The 17588-nt window shown below is 40.2% G+C and overlaps 1 protein-coding gene across 2 annotated transcripts in view; it reads right to left on the bottom strand.

The window, feature by feature from the left end:
- Positions 1-17588, bottom strand: part of LRRK2 (leucine rich repeat kinase 2) — an 81272-nt gene that overhangs the window by 5713 nt on the left and 57971 nt on the right. For both annotated transcript variants that reach the window (XM_083701234.1, XM_083701235.1), the window contains 17 exons: positions 17298-17485; positions 16917-17071; positions 15979-16125; positions 15677-15868; positions 13825-13971; positions 13326-13426; positions 12589-12779; positions 12178-12338; positions 9125-9295; positions 8103-8203; positions 7706-7900; positions 6344-6537; positions 5857-5926; positions 4815-4999; positions 2825-2977; positions 2009-2217; positions 732-806 (listed from right to left, as the gene is read on the bottom strand). In XM_083701234.1, the coding sequence (XP_083557360.1) occupies positions 732-806; positions 2009-2217; positions 2825-2977; positions 4815-4999; positions 5857-5926; positions 6344-6537; positions 7706-7900; positions 8103-8203; positions 9125-9295; positions 12178-12338; positions 12589-12779; positions 13326-13426; positions 13825-13971; positions 15677-15868; positions 15979-16125; positions 16917-17071; positions 17298-17485 (2635 nt within the window). The remainder of the gene's footprint in view (positions 1-731; positions 807-2008; positions 2218-2824; positions 2978-4814; positions 5000-5856; positions 5927-6343; positions 6538-7705; positions 7901-8102; positions 8204-9124; positions 9296-12177; positions 12339-12588; positions 12780-13325; positions 13427-13824; positions 13972-15676; positions 15869-15978; positions 16126-16916; positions 17072-17297; positions 17486-17588) is intronic.

The following is a 17588-nucleotide window of genomic DNA, read 5'->3' as shown; positions in this document are numbered from 1 at the left end:
AGTTCTGATCTGCGCTAGTCCAAGAGGTGCGTATCAGGTTATTCTGTGAAGGAATTTGCCGAGTTCTGGGCTGGATGGACCTACAGCCTCACAAGGGCACTTTATACTGTATGTGGTTATTTACGCCTGATTCAAACATAATGGAAAACCACAGTCTCCTGTTCTGTGCCTTTTATAAACAAAGCCTGAATTTGGACATAATCAAGAACAGAGATAAGTTTCAAAGCAGAAGTGAGAGCTTTAGATCCCCTTTTTTGATTCACTGAAGAGGAGTGAAACATGTATGAAGAGCCCTGCACAATTGTGCTTCACAACAGAAAACCAAGGTTTCCCATTACATCTGAACTGGACCTTGGTCTTTGACTGGTGGACCTAACAATAGCTATCCATCAGAATGCTTTAGTCAACAAGTTAAGCAGTAAACTGCAATCCTACACACTTACCTGGAAATAAGTCTGCAAAGGTCTGCACTCCTAGTTAATCAGCATGCTATGTGGCATATTAAAACTTTGGGTAGACAGAAATGGTCCCCGGAAAGACTATGTGGGCTTTCTATTGTGTATTATCGCATTCTGTTGTGTATGATTGACGCCGTGTAACATAGACTTGTCAAGAGTCAGCAGGAGCAGAAGAGTGAATAAACAGCGGTGAAAATATTATCATGGCATGATCTCACAAAAGCTGTACAGATTCCCTTTAAAATGTTTAATACAGAAGGCACTAATCCTTACCTGTGGCGTATTCGCTGTCTTTGCTTTCACCTTTATGGCAGTAGCCCAACACCAGAACTACGTTCTTCAGGCTCCCTTTTACCAGACAAACAAAAGTAAGATATAATCCAGTATCCAAAGTTAAACTTTAATTAGTAACGAAACAGTTTCAGTATTAAAAGTACATCGGCTTGGATCCAGCCCCACCCTCTGTGTGCAAATGGAAAGTATCTCAATGAGTGCATTGGCAGCAGCGGCAGGGATTGTCCTATCCCTTTGACTGTAATCTCTAATGCCACCTCCAAATCTTTGAAAGGGTTTTTGGAGGAAAGCAGGAAAGTTTCTTTGTGTAAGTAGAAGCAAACTGAGGCTTCTTTAGATTCAGGCCCTGTGCTTTGACAAAGTATTATAATTTAAGGCTACACTTGAGGAAGGCTGCCAAGAAAATAAACAATCAAGAAAGTGCAGAGGGCAAAAATAAACTACAGCACGTATTGTAGAATTAAGACAAATAGTACTATTGCTCTAAATTCCATACTCAAGATTTTACAATCAAGAGGAGGAGACTTCGGAGCTCGACTTTTAGCTCATGCAGCAAGCCACAGTAAGCCGTACCAACTGCAGTTAATGTTCAGACTTTTTGTTTTGAGTTGAAACACTTACCCGGGAGTAAGTTCCACTGAAAACAATACTTACTTTCTAATAGACATGTCTAGGATGACCCTGTAAGAATCATGTGGGTAGAGCACTGAAAAAGATCTTTATTAATATCTAACTTGGGAACTGGAGACTGCAGATGCGTTTCCCACAAGCAAAGTGGTCTTGCTCAACTAACACACATTAATTTTAATAATGGAGGTTAGTGAAAAAGGTATATGAGGGTAGATTTGCTGCAGTACAGTGGTAGCTTGGGTTACATACGCTTCAGGTTACAGACTCCGCTAACCCAGAAACAGTGCTTCAGCTTAAGAACTTTGCTTCAGGATGAGAACAGCAATCATGCTCCGGCGGCACGGCGGAAGCAGGAGGCCCCATTAGCTTCAGGTTAAGAACAGTTTCAGGTTAAGTACGGACCTCCAGAACGAATTAAGTACTTAACCCGAGGTACCACTGTACTTTCAAAATGGTTCAATATGGCCGTGGATCAGATGTTAAAAACTGAACACATATGCGTGTAAAGTAAAAATGAAAACGGTAAACATTTGTGCTCGGTTCCTTGAAGGAAGCAAAGGAGAAGCCATACATAAATACATTTCATTCCTGGGACTATGATGATTTCCTGTGAAGCCTTCACTTACCTAACTGGGCTGTCATCATGAATCTAACAGAATCACAGAAATCCCTTATTATTCTTATGGGCCGACGAGTTGAGAGGTCAAGCAGTAAGATATGTCCTCCCCCTGTGCCAATCCAAAGGGCTGTATTCTTCTGCAGGCAGATGCTCTTCACTCTTCCCAAAATAGCAACTTCTTGTTTTGATTCTTTATTCAGGTTTGGCACCTCCTCCCTAAAACAATATGATACCATTGTATATTAAAAGTTGAAATGGGTCATGCCTTTCCTTTCGTTCCCCGTATATTTTCACATAAACATCTCATTAAGTGGCCATTTGTTTAACTGAAAGAAGGACAGAAATGCTTTAAGCTACACCGACTTCCTAGTCTCTCTTTGCACTATCATTTAGAATACTAAAAGCAGACACCTAGCAAACTCTGGTCACTTCCTGCCTGTGAGAACAACTGCCCAGTTTGAGTAGTTGCCAACATATGTGCTTCTTGCAATAAAGTGTGCCTTCATAATAAACCTACAAGAAAAGTTTGTGCATTGTAATACATAGCAAAATCTCTACCACACTCTTGAGCTACAAATCCACTTTAAATGGGCAAATATATTACAGTAAGAAAAATGATGGGGAAAAGCACAGGAATGTATCAGATAACTACCACACTGTATAACCTCTGTGCAATCAGGACAAACAGGTCATCTGGAAGCCTTTTTATTTATTTTTTACTATTAAAGCTCCGCTTGTGGAACACATTTTTAAAATCAGCTTAACCACCCATGATATCCCTGACTTCTCTGTGACAGCTGTACACAAAATATCAAACACTCACTTTAGAAAATGCATGCAGTCGATTAGTTCACAAAGCTTCTCTGTCTTTTTATCCCAAACTTCCACAAAATAGCTATTTTTCTTTGCCAAGTAGATGGATTTGTCTACTGCTATTGAAATGATATTGGCATCACTGTGAGCCCTGTGGCATAATCTGAGGGGCAGAAAAGAAAAAATCAGATTGATATACGATAATACAGAACATATAACATATGTTTGCAAAGATGGGAAGTTTACAATAGACACCTCTGAAAAGCTTGGTGGACTCTCCCCATCCCTGCAATAACCTAGATCCAAAGGCCTGCCTGCAGAAGTTCCACATCCAAAGCTGTTCACCTCCCCTGAAAATCCGCTCCTAGGGGTTAAGGTACCCTTCAAAAAAATGTGTGCCACAGTGGGAGAGGATACTTCCCTTCCCCAGCACCAGCTCACACAGATAAGTACGGTACTTTCTGCTTTTACACAGAAATCTCTGGGTACTGGCCAATATTCAGAGTTATCCTCAGTGGCTACATGTTTGAATTTAATGTGTGTCCAAACTAAGTCTGACTGGCATCGATACTGCCATCACTCTAGTGCCAAATTCACCCCCCCCCCAATAGTTGTTGGTTTAGCTGACGGTTGGTTGGCTTCCTCTGCTTTTTCAGCTGCCTTTGCTCTGAATTTCATTGTTCTGTTGTGGTGTATTTCATGTTCTATACCAGCGGTTCTCAACCTTTTATTGGCCTAAGCATCTCTAAAACCCTGGTGTTCCCCTTATTCAAAAAGTGAACTCCTATTCACGTGGAGGAAGCATAGAAGGACATTAACTGTTAATAACGCATTCTTAAATTGCCCCACTTAAAAATCAAATTGCCCCCCCTGTGGGGGGTGTGCCCCACGTTGGGAACCACGGTTCTATACCCAGCCTAGTATCTGTAAGTTGAAGGGTCTGCAACTCCTATAATCCTTGCACACTGAAAATGCTGGCTGGGGCCAATGAGAGTTAAGAGTTCAACAACATCTGGAGGGCATCACATGACCACCTCTGATGTAGATATGTGCAGATAATGTGCAAACGTTTATATATGCTCAATGAGGGCTTGATTTATGGCCGATTGATGTCACTTAAGACTACCTCCATGACATCCATGGATTTGTTCAGATCAGCTTCTGGGCATCCAAAGTTCACAAGGAAAAATCAGTGGGAGTTTGCAAAAAAAAAGTGTATTCCAGGATGTTTATAAGAAATATGGATCAGCATAATAGAAATGGAAAATTCATCTGACAAAGGTGTGCAGCGTTTATGCAAGCGTGAAAGTACTTGGGACTCCCTGACCCTCAGTCATATGAATGGAAGACACTCAGCATTTGTTTGGAAACTGTAAACAATTTGGTTAACCTTATCACACAATTTATATTTTACAAGTGATAAGGCCAAATAAGGTTTCTCATGGTTGGGCGAGGAGAATCTTATTTTCCTCATTCCACCAAAAAGATGCAGATAGGGTAACTGTAAAGAGAAGTACCAGGCAAAAAGAAAAGCAAGATACTTTTAAAATGATGTATTTTAAAGAACACAACCAAAAGAGACAAAGTAAAGGTAAAGGTAAAGGTACCCCTGCCCGTACGGGCCAGTCTTGACAGACTCTGGGGTTGTGCGCCCATCTCACTTAAGAGGCCAGGGGCCAGCGCTGTCTGGAGACACTTCCGGGTCACGTGGCCAGCGTGACATCGCTGCTCTGGCGAGCCAGAGCCGCACACGGAAACGCCGTTTACCTTCCCGCTGGTAAGCGGTCCCTATTTATCTACTTGCACCCGGAGGTGCTTTCGAACTGCTAGGTTGGCAGGCGCTGGGACCAAGCAGCGGGAGCGCACCCCGCCGCAGGGATTCAAACCGCCGACCTTTCGATCGGCAAGTCCTAGGTGCTGAGGCTTTAACCCACAGCACCACCTGCGTCCCTTTAAAAGAGACAAAGGCATGTAGTGAAAATTTAAACAAATGAACTTACATTTGGCTTGTTTTTGTCTCAATGATTTTTTGGACGCAGAAGTCATTTGAAAATGATATAATTTTTGTTCCACAGCCTCCCCAGATTGTATTTTTTTCACATGAATAAACAGATTCTCTTAAGCACATAAGAGGTGTGCTGCGGTTTCCAAGTTGTAAAATCTTCAAAGGTGCAACATCTTTGCACTGGAAATATAGCAAAAAACATTGGTGAGAAAAATCTCCAGGCATGAATAAAACACCAGTCCCTGCTCATATACATAACTTTAAATGTTGTTATTGTTGCATGGTTATTCAACACTAACAATAACAATAAAATACCCTGCCTTTTCCCCTAGCGGTACTCAAAGCAGCTTACAAATAAAATTAAGAACTGCTAAAAAAATAGGGGGAACAATCATTAAAAACAATTAAACACTGATAAAACTATATACATATATAAAACCTGTTTGAAACCTAAAAATAATTACATTAAAAAAATACTGGAATACCACTTATATGATATGCAGAATCTATAAGATCTAAGCATAAACAACTTAAATATAAACCAAGATGCATTCATAAGCATTATGGAAAATGAGAAAATATGAGGAGACACCATTGTTGAAGAGGGAAACATGACTAGTGAAGGAATGAAATTCATTGTGTATGAGCCACAGTTCTTCTGTAATGCGACAAATGAATTTAACATTGTTTATAAAATGGATTTTGATTAAAATTAATCATAATTCTTGAGCTGTCTGTACAGTTTACTATATTTATAAGCAAAGAGAGGAGCAGCTTAGCCTTGATTTGATCATTGTGCAAAAGCCCACTGCTCATTTGTGGTAACCCATAATTTGTTTCAGGCTATAGCTTACATAACGTGTGAAAGGGGCCTTTATATGGCATCCCTATTAAGTGATATTTCAATAACATCTGCTTCAAAGAGTTTTAGAAAGACCTCTAACCTTTCAACACAAATGAAAAGGGGAAAGTGCATCAAAAACTATGTATGTGTTTCATTGCTACATAATTACTGGAAGATAGTGTTGCAGATGTACCTTTACTGCTGTGTCTTTAAAAACTGCTAGCTGTCCATCAGCGGTACCAGCACATAAATAGTTCTGTTTGCTGAAATGAAACAGGGAATTTTGCAAGTATATCATTGAAATAAACTGATTATATATATCTTACTAAACTACTGAATGATTCTTACAGAAATAACCGTTCACTGCATACTAAATGAACCATTACACAAGCATAATTTTTAGTGAGATGCACCAATATGCGTGTGCAGTATTATGACTGGAAGCACAAATCAAAAGCATTCAACTTCTTTTTCTAAAAGTCTACCCTTCAAGTAATATTGCAATTAGACACCTGCACAAAGGTGATAATAATTCTCACAACACCAATTTAAGCTATTGAATATGTAGGTATGAGATGCACAGGTATGTAAAATTATTTCTGGGTGGACATGGTTTTTTTTTTTGTACTTTTCTAACTATAAATCTATGAAATTTCATCTATACTTAGATACAACCATACTTTTGCTTTGCATAAGAGTAGCAGTAAAGACATGTGACAGAATCCGACATCTTCTGAAGTTGGTGCCTGGGCTTCTCCTCTTCTGCGTGAAAGACCCACAAACAACCAGAATGAGTTCCTGCTACAATCCAGTTCTCCTTCTCTGCAGAAAGAGTTACCAAGGCCATACACAATACTCTGTTATCTGCAATTTCCTGGTGGGGAACAATATATATAGTAAACATCTGGACACAATTACATAAATGCATATTAGTCTTATTATTATCTTTTTATTTTACCAATTCCCTTGAATTCTAGAAATAGATCCATCCGACTGACTACTTTATCATTCCAAAATTAGTAGCTACCATGGGGCTATGGAACAGTAAATGCTTCTTTTTCTCCAAGGACAGCTGGTTAGGTGCACTTTCCTTTTCTCTGAACGTTACACTTTTGTAAGCAGCAGTACATTAAGGAGCAAAGATTAAGTGGCCAGTTCCCTGCTGCCCTTCCTCTACTCATAGTAGTAATGAACCTGGATTCTTGAAGGTCCAAGGAGTGGCAGCTCAAAGGAGGAAATGAATCCACTCACTGGGCCCTGAATAAGCCTACAAAGCACCAGATTCTACACGTAGCCTTCAGAGGAAGTACTTTTATCTATGAAGGCTGATAGACTGCCATCTCCTCTGAGGACCAAGAAAGCCCTGCACAGCTTCCATTGGCCAAGTCCCAGCAGCTCGAAAAGTTTACCACCTGAATACTAAGCTCTCCTGCATGATTGCTGACTGTGGTCCTGAAACACGTGTTCTTTTGTTTTGAAACTGAACCCTTGTTCCAGTTCAGGGCTCTGACTTCTTTCCAGCGAAAAGACATACTGAGCCTGCCTCCTATCATCTCCTTTGGGCTGTCCTCTTTTTCTCTCTCAACAATTTAAAAAAACAACCAAACCTTTCAAAGTTGCATTATTATTATTATTATTATTATTATTATTATTATTATTAGTCAGGGTTCCTTCCATATATTTTTATTTAATGTTTTATATGCCCGTAAGATTACAGCACTTATTGACACATAAAGAGGTTTAAAAGATAGGACTCAACTGTTGCTACGCTAACCTTGAAAACTGTAACTGCTATGGTAACAAGTATTGTTCCTCTACCAATTGAGTATGTAATTGAATGCTATTATGAGACTGATAGATCTGAGATGTAAAAGAAATCTCCATTACAAAATGCAAAACAAAACAAACCTTTCTATTGCATGCAAGTATATATACATGCTGAATTAACTGTCCTTTGAGATTCTACTAAGGCATGAAGTTTATTATATACTGCATCTACCAGGACTGAAGCATTTGTATTAAGCACCAGCTTTTACACTTACCTGACACCTGTGTCCATCTGAATTTAAATCAATAAATGAGATCTGTGCTGCTTCTAAGTTTCCGCTACCTATCCAGATTCCTGTCTTCTTACAACTTGGATTTGCAGCAACCATGCAATCTGCTCCAAAAGGAGAGGGTACCGAGATGTATCTCATCAAGCAGACCAGTTCTGCAGAGTTCAAAATATCATAAACCTGCAGAAATACCACATTAGTAGCAACAGTGAGTAATGGCTCCTTCTTATACATTACGTTCCTTACACCACAGTAATAAAATGCACTGCCAATACTGCATATACTGTATTGTTTAAAAAGGCATTTAATGACACATTCATTTATACAGCAGATCAGATGGTCTTTTCCAGTCATAAACACATAACCCACAGCAAATGCCTACCTGAGCAGATGTAGGTCTTTCCTGAGGATTTTCTTTCAAACACTTCTTAATTAAATCTTCAACTTCTGGCCAGGGGGTGCAGCTATATTCTTTGACAGGATCTAGAATTTAAGTTTTTGAGTTTCAGATGAAGAAAAAGAACTACACAGACCAGTGTTAAGTATACAGTTCTCTGTGCACCAGAAGCAGTTTAGTCACATGACCCGGAAAGCTTTCTGTGGACAAACACCAGCTCTCTCAGCCTGAAAGCGAGATGAGTGCCGCAACCCCATAGTCACCTTTGACTGGACTTAACTGTCCAAGGGTCCTTTACCCATTTATAGTAAAATCAATTGCTTTTAAATTCTTGCTTACTGCAAGAATTCCTTCAGTCAAAATGGGTTTGAAAAGAATGTACATCCCTCCCATAAGTACCTTATTTTTCTGTGTATAAGACGAGGCTTTTTGCTAAGTCTTGGTTCTTTCATAGAAGAGCCCAAAATTTACTCTCAGCATCAAGACACAGAGAATTAAACAAATTACAAATTTTAAAATATTGGTCCTGACTCATGAACTCCAAGCAGTGGATGGTACACTGTTATTTAATACTGTTATGTAACCTTGTTCTCTTACACAAATATTTCATTAATCTTGCTTTAATGTTAGAATGAACCACCCCCACCCATGCAGAATTGTGTGCACACATAATACACATAATGTCCTACATACCATCTTATATGAGAAGGACATTAAATAATGAAAAATAAACCACCAGTGAACAACCTGAGTATATCAACATAACTAAGGAGGCACAATGTATTCTGTAAACCTACACAGCAAGGTTGAGCCAGATAGTATTAGCTGCCCTGAATTTCTGTTGGTTTTAATGGAACACTGTGCACAGTATGTTTGCAGTGCCTTCAGTTTCCAGGCCACTTGATATCTTTATTCCAAACCTTTCCTCTTCCGCTTTTTTGGCTTTCAGTACTGTCTACTGCTCATGCAACAACCACTGTATTGAACACTAGCAGAAGTAAACATACCTGGCAATTTTCCATGGATAGCTAAGTCATCAAATTCATTAGGAAATTTCATGCCTTCTAATATTCTCCCACCAGCTGTTAAAATGTCATACAGGAGCAAGCCAAATGAATAAACATCAGCTTGCTGGTTGTAAATAACATTTCCTCTTGCAACTTCTGGTGCTCTGAAGCCTAAAAAATAACACCCAAGCCATTAATTGTTGTGCTTCTTGCCATTCTGCTGCTGAATTTGTTGTTTTAATTTAGGAATCTCAAGTTATGTTAAGCGACATAAGAAACTTCACACGAACACCAACTATTTAGGGCCTAAAAAGAGCCGAGAGCTTCCAGAAAGCAATCATGAACGTTAATAAGAAAAGCCATCTCTTACACTCAGTCTCTGTCTCTCTTTCCACAGAAGCATAATATGCAAAGGAGAATAAGAAAGTCACTGAAAGACTTTATACACAGGCTCTCATACATCTACTCAAAGTCCAAGCTGGCTATGGAGTCAACAAGCAACAACCCCAAAGGTAAATTGAAACTTTTGGCCATGAGAGACTGTCCCATATTAATGCAATATGGAGATCTGACTTATACTGAGTCAGACCATTAGTGTATCTAGCTCAGTAGATTACACTGAATGGCTCTCAAGTCAGGGGATTCTCCAGCCAAATCTGGATATGCTCAGGATTAAACATGGGACGGTCTGCATGCAAAGCAGATTTTGTTTTTCAAATTCAATAAAGATTCTGTGCCTGTTTTAAGATGCAACCCCACCACTACTTACCCGAGAGTAATATAATAATATAATAATAATTTATTATTTGTACCCCGTCCATCTGGCTGGGTCTCCCCAGCCACTCTGGGCAGCTTCCAACAAAGATTAAAAATACATTAAGTAAGCACCATTTAACCCGATGGAACTTATTTCTGAATAGACATGAGGCCCGAAAAAGACCCAATATGGAGGCCAAATGGCCAAAATATTGGGAAATATTAGAAAAAGATGGAGACAATTGGAAATTGCAGAGTTTGGAGAAAATGAAGGATAAAGTGCGAGACTGGTTACACTACGCTCAGATTAAAGAAGTTTTTAAAAATGACAAAAAGTTAGGGTTCCAGGTGGAGAAATCGAAGTTGGAAACAGAACTGTTAGAACCTAAGACCAAGGTACTTTCAAGAATGTATAACTTGCTGTTAAAATGGAACACACAAGATGAAATGGTCAAATCGGCTATGATAAAGTGGGCACAGGATATTGGGCATAACATTATGTTTGAGGACTGGGAAAGGTTGTGGACCACTGGGCTGAACTTCACTGCATGTAATGCTTTGAAGGAAAATGTAATGAAAATGATATATAGGTGGTACATGACCCCAGTTAAACTTGCTAAGATATATCATTTGTCTGATAATAAATGTTGGAAATGTAAAGAAAATGAAGGTACATTCTTTCACCTCTGGTGGACTTGCCCTAGGGTGAAGGCCTTCTGGGAAATGATATATAATGAGCTGAAAAAGGTATTTAAGTATACCTTCACCAAGAAACCAGAGGCCTTCCTTCTGGGTATTGTCGGCCAGAAGGTGTTAAAGAAGGACCGAACATTTTTTATGTATGCAACAACGGCAGCAAGGATACTCATCGCTAAGAACTGGAAAACTCAAGATCTACCCACACTGGAAGAGTGGCAGATGCAACTGATGGACTATATGGAACTGGCCGAGATGACTGGCAGAATCCGAGACCTGGGAGAGGAGAGGGTTGAAGAAGACTGGAAGAAATTCAAGATTTATTTAAAAAAACATTGTAATTTGGTTGAATGTTAAGAAAGGATGCTAGATCATAAATAATTGTGCACCACTAAACTAGAGGGAACTAAGATGACAAGTAAGTTGAGGAAAAATTATAAACCTATTGGAGAATTAACAGATTAGAGTTAAATGAATGTGATACAAGATTGTAAACAAGATGATAAATTGCAGGCAAGAATTGACAATGATGCAAGTGGGAGCGGGAGACGTGAGGGAGTCCAAAGAAGCTACGGAAGTATGTTATGATATATGTTATACTGTTTTTTATTTTTGCATTTATGTTTAAAAACTTTAATAAAATATATTTTAAAAAAATATATTTTTGAATAGACATGACTAGGATTGGACTGCAAGCCAGTTTATTAAAATAACACATGTTGAAACATCTTATTCTGTATCCCTAAACAGTCCTGCTCAGTGGTTTTACAGAGACATAGGAAAAGAAGCAATCATGAAGATGAAAAATTGCCATCACCACCTGCAGGACCCTGACAGGGCTCTAGGAAGCAGGAGTTAACCCTGTGTTCCCAAATGGAAAAGAGTAATCGTTTACTTTAAAACCATTTCCCCTTAGGATGAGGAGAGTCAGGCTGGTCACTGGCTTTGGAAAATTTACCGTATTTTTTGCCCCGTAGGGCGCACCGACCCATAGGACGCACCTAGTTTTTTGGGGGGGAAATAAAGAAAAAAAATTATTCCCCCCCCCAGGTGCGGGGCTGGGGCAGGGGAAGCCCGAGCTTCCCCCGACCCCAGCCCCCAGAACAGGCTGCTATCCGCTAGCCGTGGGAGAGCTGTGCGAAGTTGCGAAGTTGCGTGAAGCCCGAAGCTTGGGGTGTGCTGAGCTCAGCGCGCCCCAAGCTTCTGGGTGCAGACTTCCCACGGCTTGCAGAGAGCTGCGCTAAGGCTGAAGCCTGGGGGGCGCTGAGCTCAGCGCACGCCCCCAGGCTTCGGGTGCAGGCACCTCTCCCCAAGCCATGGGAAAGCTGGGCGACTTCATGCAGCCCTCCCACAGCTTGCAGAGAGCTTCCTGAAGCCTGGAGAGCGAGAGGGGTTGGCTTCAGCGAAAGCCTGCATTCGCCCCATAGGACACACACACATTTCCCCTTCATTTTTGGAGTGGAAAAAGTGCATCTTATAGGGCGAAAAATACTGTAGTTCTTCTAAGTTGCATTTCTCAATTGTGTCACAATGTTAACCTTGTTACACTACAAGAGACTCACGTGATACCTTGATTTGATTAAATATGAAGTCCTTCATACCTGGTGTGCCTTCAGATGTTTTTATCCCCATTCTACAGCAATACTGGGCAATACCATAATCGGCAATCTTTGCAATGACCGCTGAATTGGGATACAGTGTAAAGAGAAGCACATTGTGGGGCTTTAGATCACGGTAGATGATCATTGCTGAATGCAGATACCTGTGAGAAAAATATATGTATTGGAAATATTGAAAATGAGAAGTAGTGCCAGTCCACAAGGCAGCTTCAAAACATCTAGTCATATGCGAACAGAGTGCACAACATTTCAGATTTATCAAATTTAGGAAATCCATTAGTATAAGTGAAAATCACTTAGCAGAAATAGAATATTCAGAAACATGTATTGCAATGGGGGAAAAAACCATTTTTATTTTTTTGTGCTGAAACAAACATTTAAAGATAGTTTTACCTTAAGCCATCGGCTACATGTAGAGCTATCCTGTGCTGGAGTGTTCTAGTTAGACTGGCATTGTCTTGTTGTAGCAATCGATCTAGAGACCCTTTTGGTGCTAATTCCATGACAAGCATTCGTGGACGCACTGCTGCAGCCAGCAAGAGCACTAAACTAGGGTGATGAAGATGGCAAAGAACTGCAAGTTCCTGGAAACAGTAAAATGAAAATGAAACAACAGAAGCACAAGCACTGGTTTTTCAGTGGCAGTTCTGTGCTCAGGTGGGTGTGAGGTCAAATAGATTATTGGAGCCAACTCTATCTTGTATGCACAAAGTGTCAGAAAACAATTTGGGAAGGGCTTCTAAATTTCTACCTTGCCAGTATTATACAACAAGTTACTGTGTTAACTTGTAATAACTTCCCTACAAGCCAGAAACACAATTTCTTAAAAGTTAAGGTAATTCAAATATTAATAGCCCCCATTTCTTTTACAGAGGAAATCCACAAGCCATTAAAATATAAACATAAAAAACACAAAAACACAAAAATAACCTTGGGATACAAAAACCTGGGGATAACCAGTTTCCCCAACTAGCAGTATCACTGTCTTATCTGGATTTAAATTGTTCACCCAGTCCCTCGAGGCATTCAAAAAGTGGTTCACAATATTTAGAAAGTGAGCTTTTCTTCTTTTAAGCTGCTGAAACCTTCAGAATGGGTGCTTCTCTCAAACAAGCTCTTCAAAGACTTACTTGTCTTAGAAGTCTAAGAGATGTGTGCTTATTAAAAATCTTTACAGCTGCCTCATTTCCACTGTAAGAAGCACGGTATACAGATCCAAATCCACCATCACCTTTCACGGAAGAAAACAGAAAACAATGTTAAAAATATATAGATTGTAATCCATCCCAAATTTGCCAGGGCCCGTTCTTTAAAATATACAGTACAAAGAATTCCTTTTTGTATGTTCTACAATATAGGTGCTCCCTATACTTCTCGAGAACTGGTCAATGAACAAGTTAAATTAGGCCTCATATAATTTATCAATCAATTTGCACAGTTAATCTATTTTATTCAACTCAGAATAAAATGGATAAATGTTAAAATGTTATGTACTAGGGTAATCAGGGTGTTCAGTGCCAATAGCCCCTCTCTCATATAAGTATGCCCCTCTTGATTCAAGGAATGTATACCAATTTGGAAAATTATACAAGCTGGCAGTCTCACAGCTATAGCAACAATAATAGTTACCTAGGAGAAATTCTGATGTTTGGCAAAATACTAGTTCCTCATTTTTCAACATTATATTTCTAGGTAAATCTGCCAGTATCAGGTCTGGAGCAATTCGGGCAATTGCAATAGTACATTTTGGCTGATCTGGATTCACCAAGAGGTCACCTATATGGAGAAAGAGAAACAAAAATACAAAAGATTGAACAAAGAGATTGTCACGGTCTGGGTCATTGGCAGCAGCAGTCCAGACCCGACACACCGGGACCAGGCTATAGATGGTAACAATGCTAAGAAGTTCAATGGAGGACAGAAACTGGAGGAGAAGGAACTGGAGCAAGGCTAGGAATGCTGACATAGGATCAGGAACTGGATCAGGAGCAAAAGTAGGAACTGGCAACAGCTGGGAATAAACCATGTTGTTGTGGCAAAGAGCCAGGGGAAAATGCATCTCCTGATCTGGCCACACCTGCCAGGCTGCACCCGACTCCCCCAAAACAAACACAGCAAAGGCCTGGTTCTGCAACTCCTCACTGCGCTCAGGACCTGGCCCCTGCAAATACTCATGGTATCCATTATTCCATGCATATATGTATTAAAGGTAAAGGTAAAGGTCCCCCTGCCCGTACGGGCCAGTCTTGACAGACTCTGGGGTTGTGCGCCCATCTCACTCAAGAGGCCAGGGGCCAGCGCTGTCCGGAAACACTTCCGGGTCACGTGGCCAGCGTGACATCGCTGCTCTGGCGAGCCAGAGCCGCACACGGAAACGCCGTTTACCTTCCCGCTGGTAAGCGGTCCCTATTTATCTACTTGCACCCGGAGGTGCTTTCGAACTGCTAGGTTGGCAGGCGCTGGGACCGAGCAGCGGGAGCGCACCCCGCCGCAGGGATTCGAACCGCCGACCTTTCGATCGGCAAGTCCTAGGCACTGAGGCTTTAACCCACAGCGCCACCTGCGTCCCATTAGGATACATATAAAATTCTATGTACCTTTGAATAATAAATGCCATGTATTTAAAGAGGTTAAATGGCATCATTTGTTGTGAAGCATAAAATGAAAACACTGATCTGTTGTTAAAGGTCCTCTGGACAGAGGGTTTCTGTAACTTGAAAGATCAAATCAAACAGCTTATTACCACTGTGAAACTTCTGTTATTTTGCAAGGTGCAAAATCTTGGCTTATAGCTGTAGATATATGTATTTGTGTACATATTTTGTACATATTTGTACAAAATACTGTACATATTTTGTGTACATCATTGTACTGGGAGCTGGATAGAAGCACACAGAAACCACAGAAGTGATAAATATAATAATATCCAGAGCTGCAGTCCGTATTATATTTGTACTGGCAGTTAACAGAAGCTGTTTGTGGAGTTTACCATCGAGGATGAAGTTGATCCTAGGAGTTCCTGAGTGCAGCTGATCTCAGCGGTGTTTGCATTCAGTGCTGAATTTAAACAAAAACCAAGTTGTGCCACTGATGGATTGGCTGCATTTGGGAGGCTCCTGAGTGGAACCAATCGCAGTGGGCCTTGTATTTGGCACCAAATGCAAGCTTTGCTTGCAGAGAAACAATTCGGAGTGCCCTGTTATGCTCACAATAGTTCTTCTGCAGTCATGGCTGCATAAACTCCATGCCTGATATCAAACGAAGTCAGGTGTGGGGCATCTTGGTGGGACTTGGGGAAAAGAGTCTCATGACCAAATGGGGATCCTTGGTGGTCCTAAATCACGCCTCCCAGGCTGAAGGTCCCCTACCTGTGAATTAGGCTATCTGTGATAAAAATACGAGTATATTGATGAGAACAGATATACATTTATTTGCATACTGAAAAGGTATTTTAGGATAGCTTTGCTAAAGCACTAGATACCTTCTTCTGCTTTTTTCAGAAGGTCATCAAGTAATATTTGCTGGTGCTCCTCACCATCCTCAAAGCTATACAAAGCCCATTTTTTCAAGAGTGTTTCTCCTTCACCACAAACATCCACTTCTAGCAAGCCCGGAAACCATTCTTCCATAAGAGAATCAATATGATCAACAACTTGCCCCAAGAGGATGCAACCTGAATGAGAGTCAAGAAAATGTTATTTGGACCGTGGTGTGCTACAGCTACAAAGTGCAAACCCAACAGCATTCTCCTCCCCCAAATATTCACTCTGATGTAAGTTTAACCTTTTCTGCAAGAAGGCACAGTAATTTTGAGGAAACTGTTTGGGTTGTTTTCAAAAACTGCTGATTCCACCAGGCAATAGGCTTCAGGTGACCAGTTCAGATATATGCCTTGCCTCCAGTACATCCTGTTAGGACGAAGAGCTCGTTCTGCAGAGAAAGAAAAAAATAGCTTTGCAAAGACTATTTTCCTGCTGTAAGTCTACACAGGTTATCTGACAAAGCACACCACCCCTTAGCTATATATTGCCATGATTTTACATCACTGCGTGAAAGTGCAAAGCATAAACACGTAAGTAACTGCATATTTGCAGTAACTGCATATTTGCATATTTGCATGGCCTCAGAGCATATATAACATGTCATGAATCAGTTGAGAAAGATAAACTGAAATGATGAAATATTGATTCAGCAAAGGCTAGGGTTCAGCTATAACACAATAAAAATTAGTAAGCAAAAGAAGTAGCTCCATTATTTATTTCAACCTTTCCTCCCCTGTGCCCACCCCAATTTGTAATTTTGTAAATAACATACTACTGTATCAGGAATCTGTTTTATACCAGTTCAGAATACTGATTTATACTGGATCCGACTACCATTTAATTCCTTATTGTTTATTCCTGACTTGGCATCAATTTTCCAGCAGCAGAGGCATTTCTGTTAAATAGAGATCCTAGGGATTGAATCTGGGGCCTTCTGTATAGGCTATGGTCATGTAATGTCATGTAAAAATATTAGAAATCAAACAGAAAATATAAAAACCCCAACAGATTATTTTTTTTAAGGAAACAAAAAGAAGCCAGCAATTTCAGTATTAAGAGTTCTGAGTTACTTTCAACATTGCATTGGGATACTGTCCCCTCTCCCACCCAAGACTCCCTATGTTTAATCACATTTTAGCCAAGGAGAACAATAATGGAGCCATGTGAAAATTAATGTACCTCTTCCTGAAAGAATAAACGGTGACACTTCAAGCAACCTGTTGATTAGCCTGGACCAGAATCCCATGGGAAAATAGGGCATTTCATACAGCCTTATGATAATTTCAGAGTTTTCACAGTGTGGTAACTCTATCACAGGCCTATTATCTGACAAGCTGGAAGAAAAAGAAAAGTTGTTTTTAACATTTCTGATTTTATTTTTTTCTATAGACTGAAAGCAGGGGTTAGAAGTAGCCAGAATGTGCAATGAGTCTCTTTCTCAGGTGGTCTTCATAGTTCTGATTAGTGGGCAAGTCTAAAAAGACCAATGATAAAACAAGTCATGAAGTTCTAACACTACATTTCCTTAACACAGCACCTGCTTTCAAGCCTTTTGTTTACCTGCTTGGAACAAGGAGCTGATCTTCTCCTAGTGGCAGTGCTATCTGAAACTTCTCCAGAAGCCTGAAGTATTTACACATGTAAACCTTAGGAAATTTGCTTTTCTTTAGCAGGAAGTTCTCTATATCGGTACGCTTTATGATTCCCTTTGGGTACTTAGGAAAGCCTTCGACCTTCACTGTCAAGATCTAGGGAAAAGAAACAAAACTCAGAGTTCTTGGGGAAAAAAGTGGGGCCTGAAGCAGGAAGGCAAGAGGTCGATGTGTACTCAGTTGGTCACAAAAAAAGAAA

This window comes from Podarcis gaigeae (genome assembly GCF_964106915.1).
Source record: "Podarcis gaigeae genome assembly, chromosome: 10".
In the NCBI taxonomy this organism is placed as follows: Eukaryota; Metazoa; Chordata; class Lepidosauria; order Squamata; family Lacertidae; genus Podarcis; species Podarcis gaigeae.
This window is presented reverse-complemented; position numbering and strand designations above follow the sequence as displayed.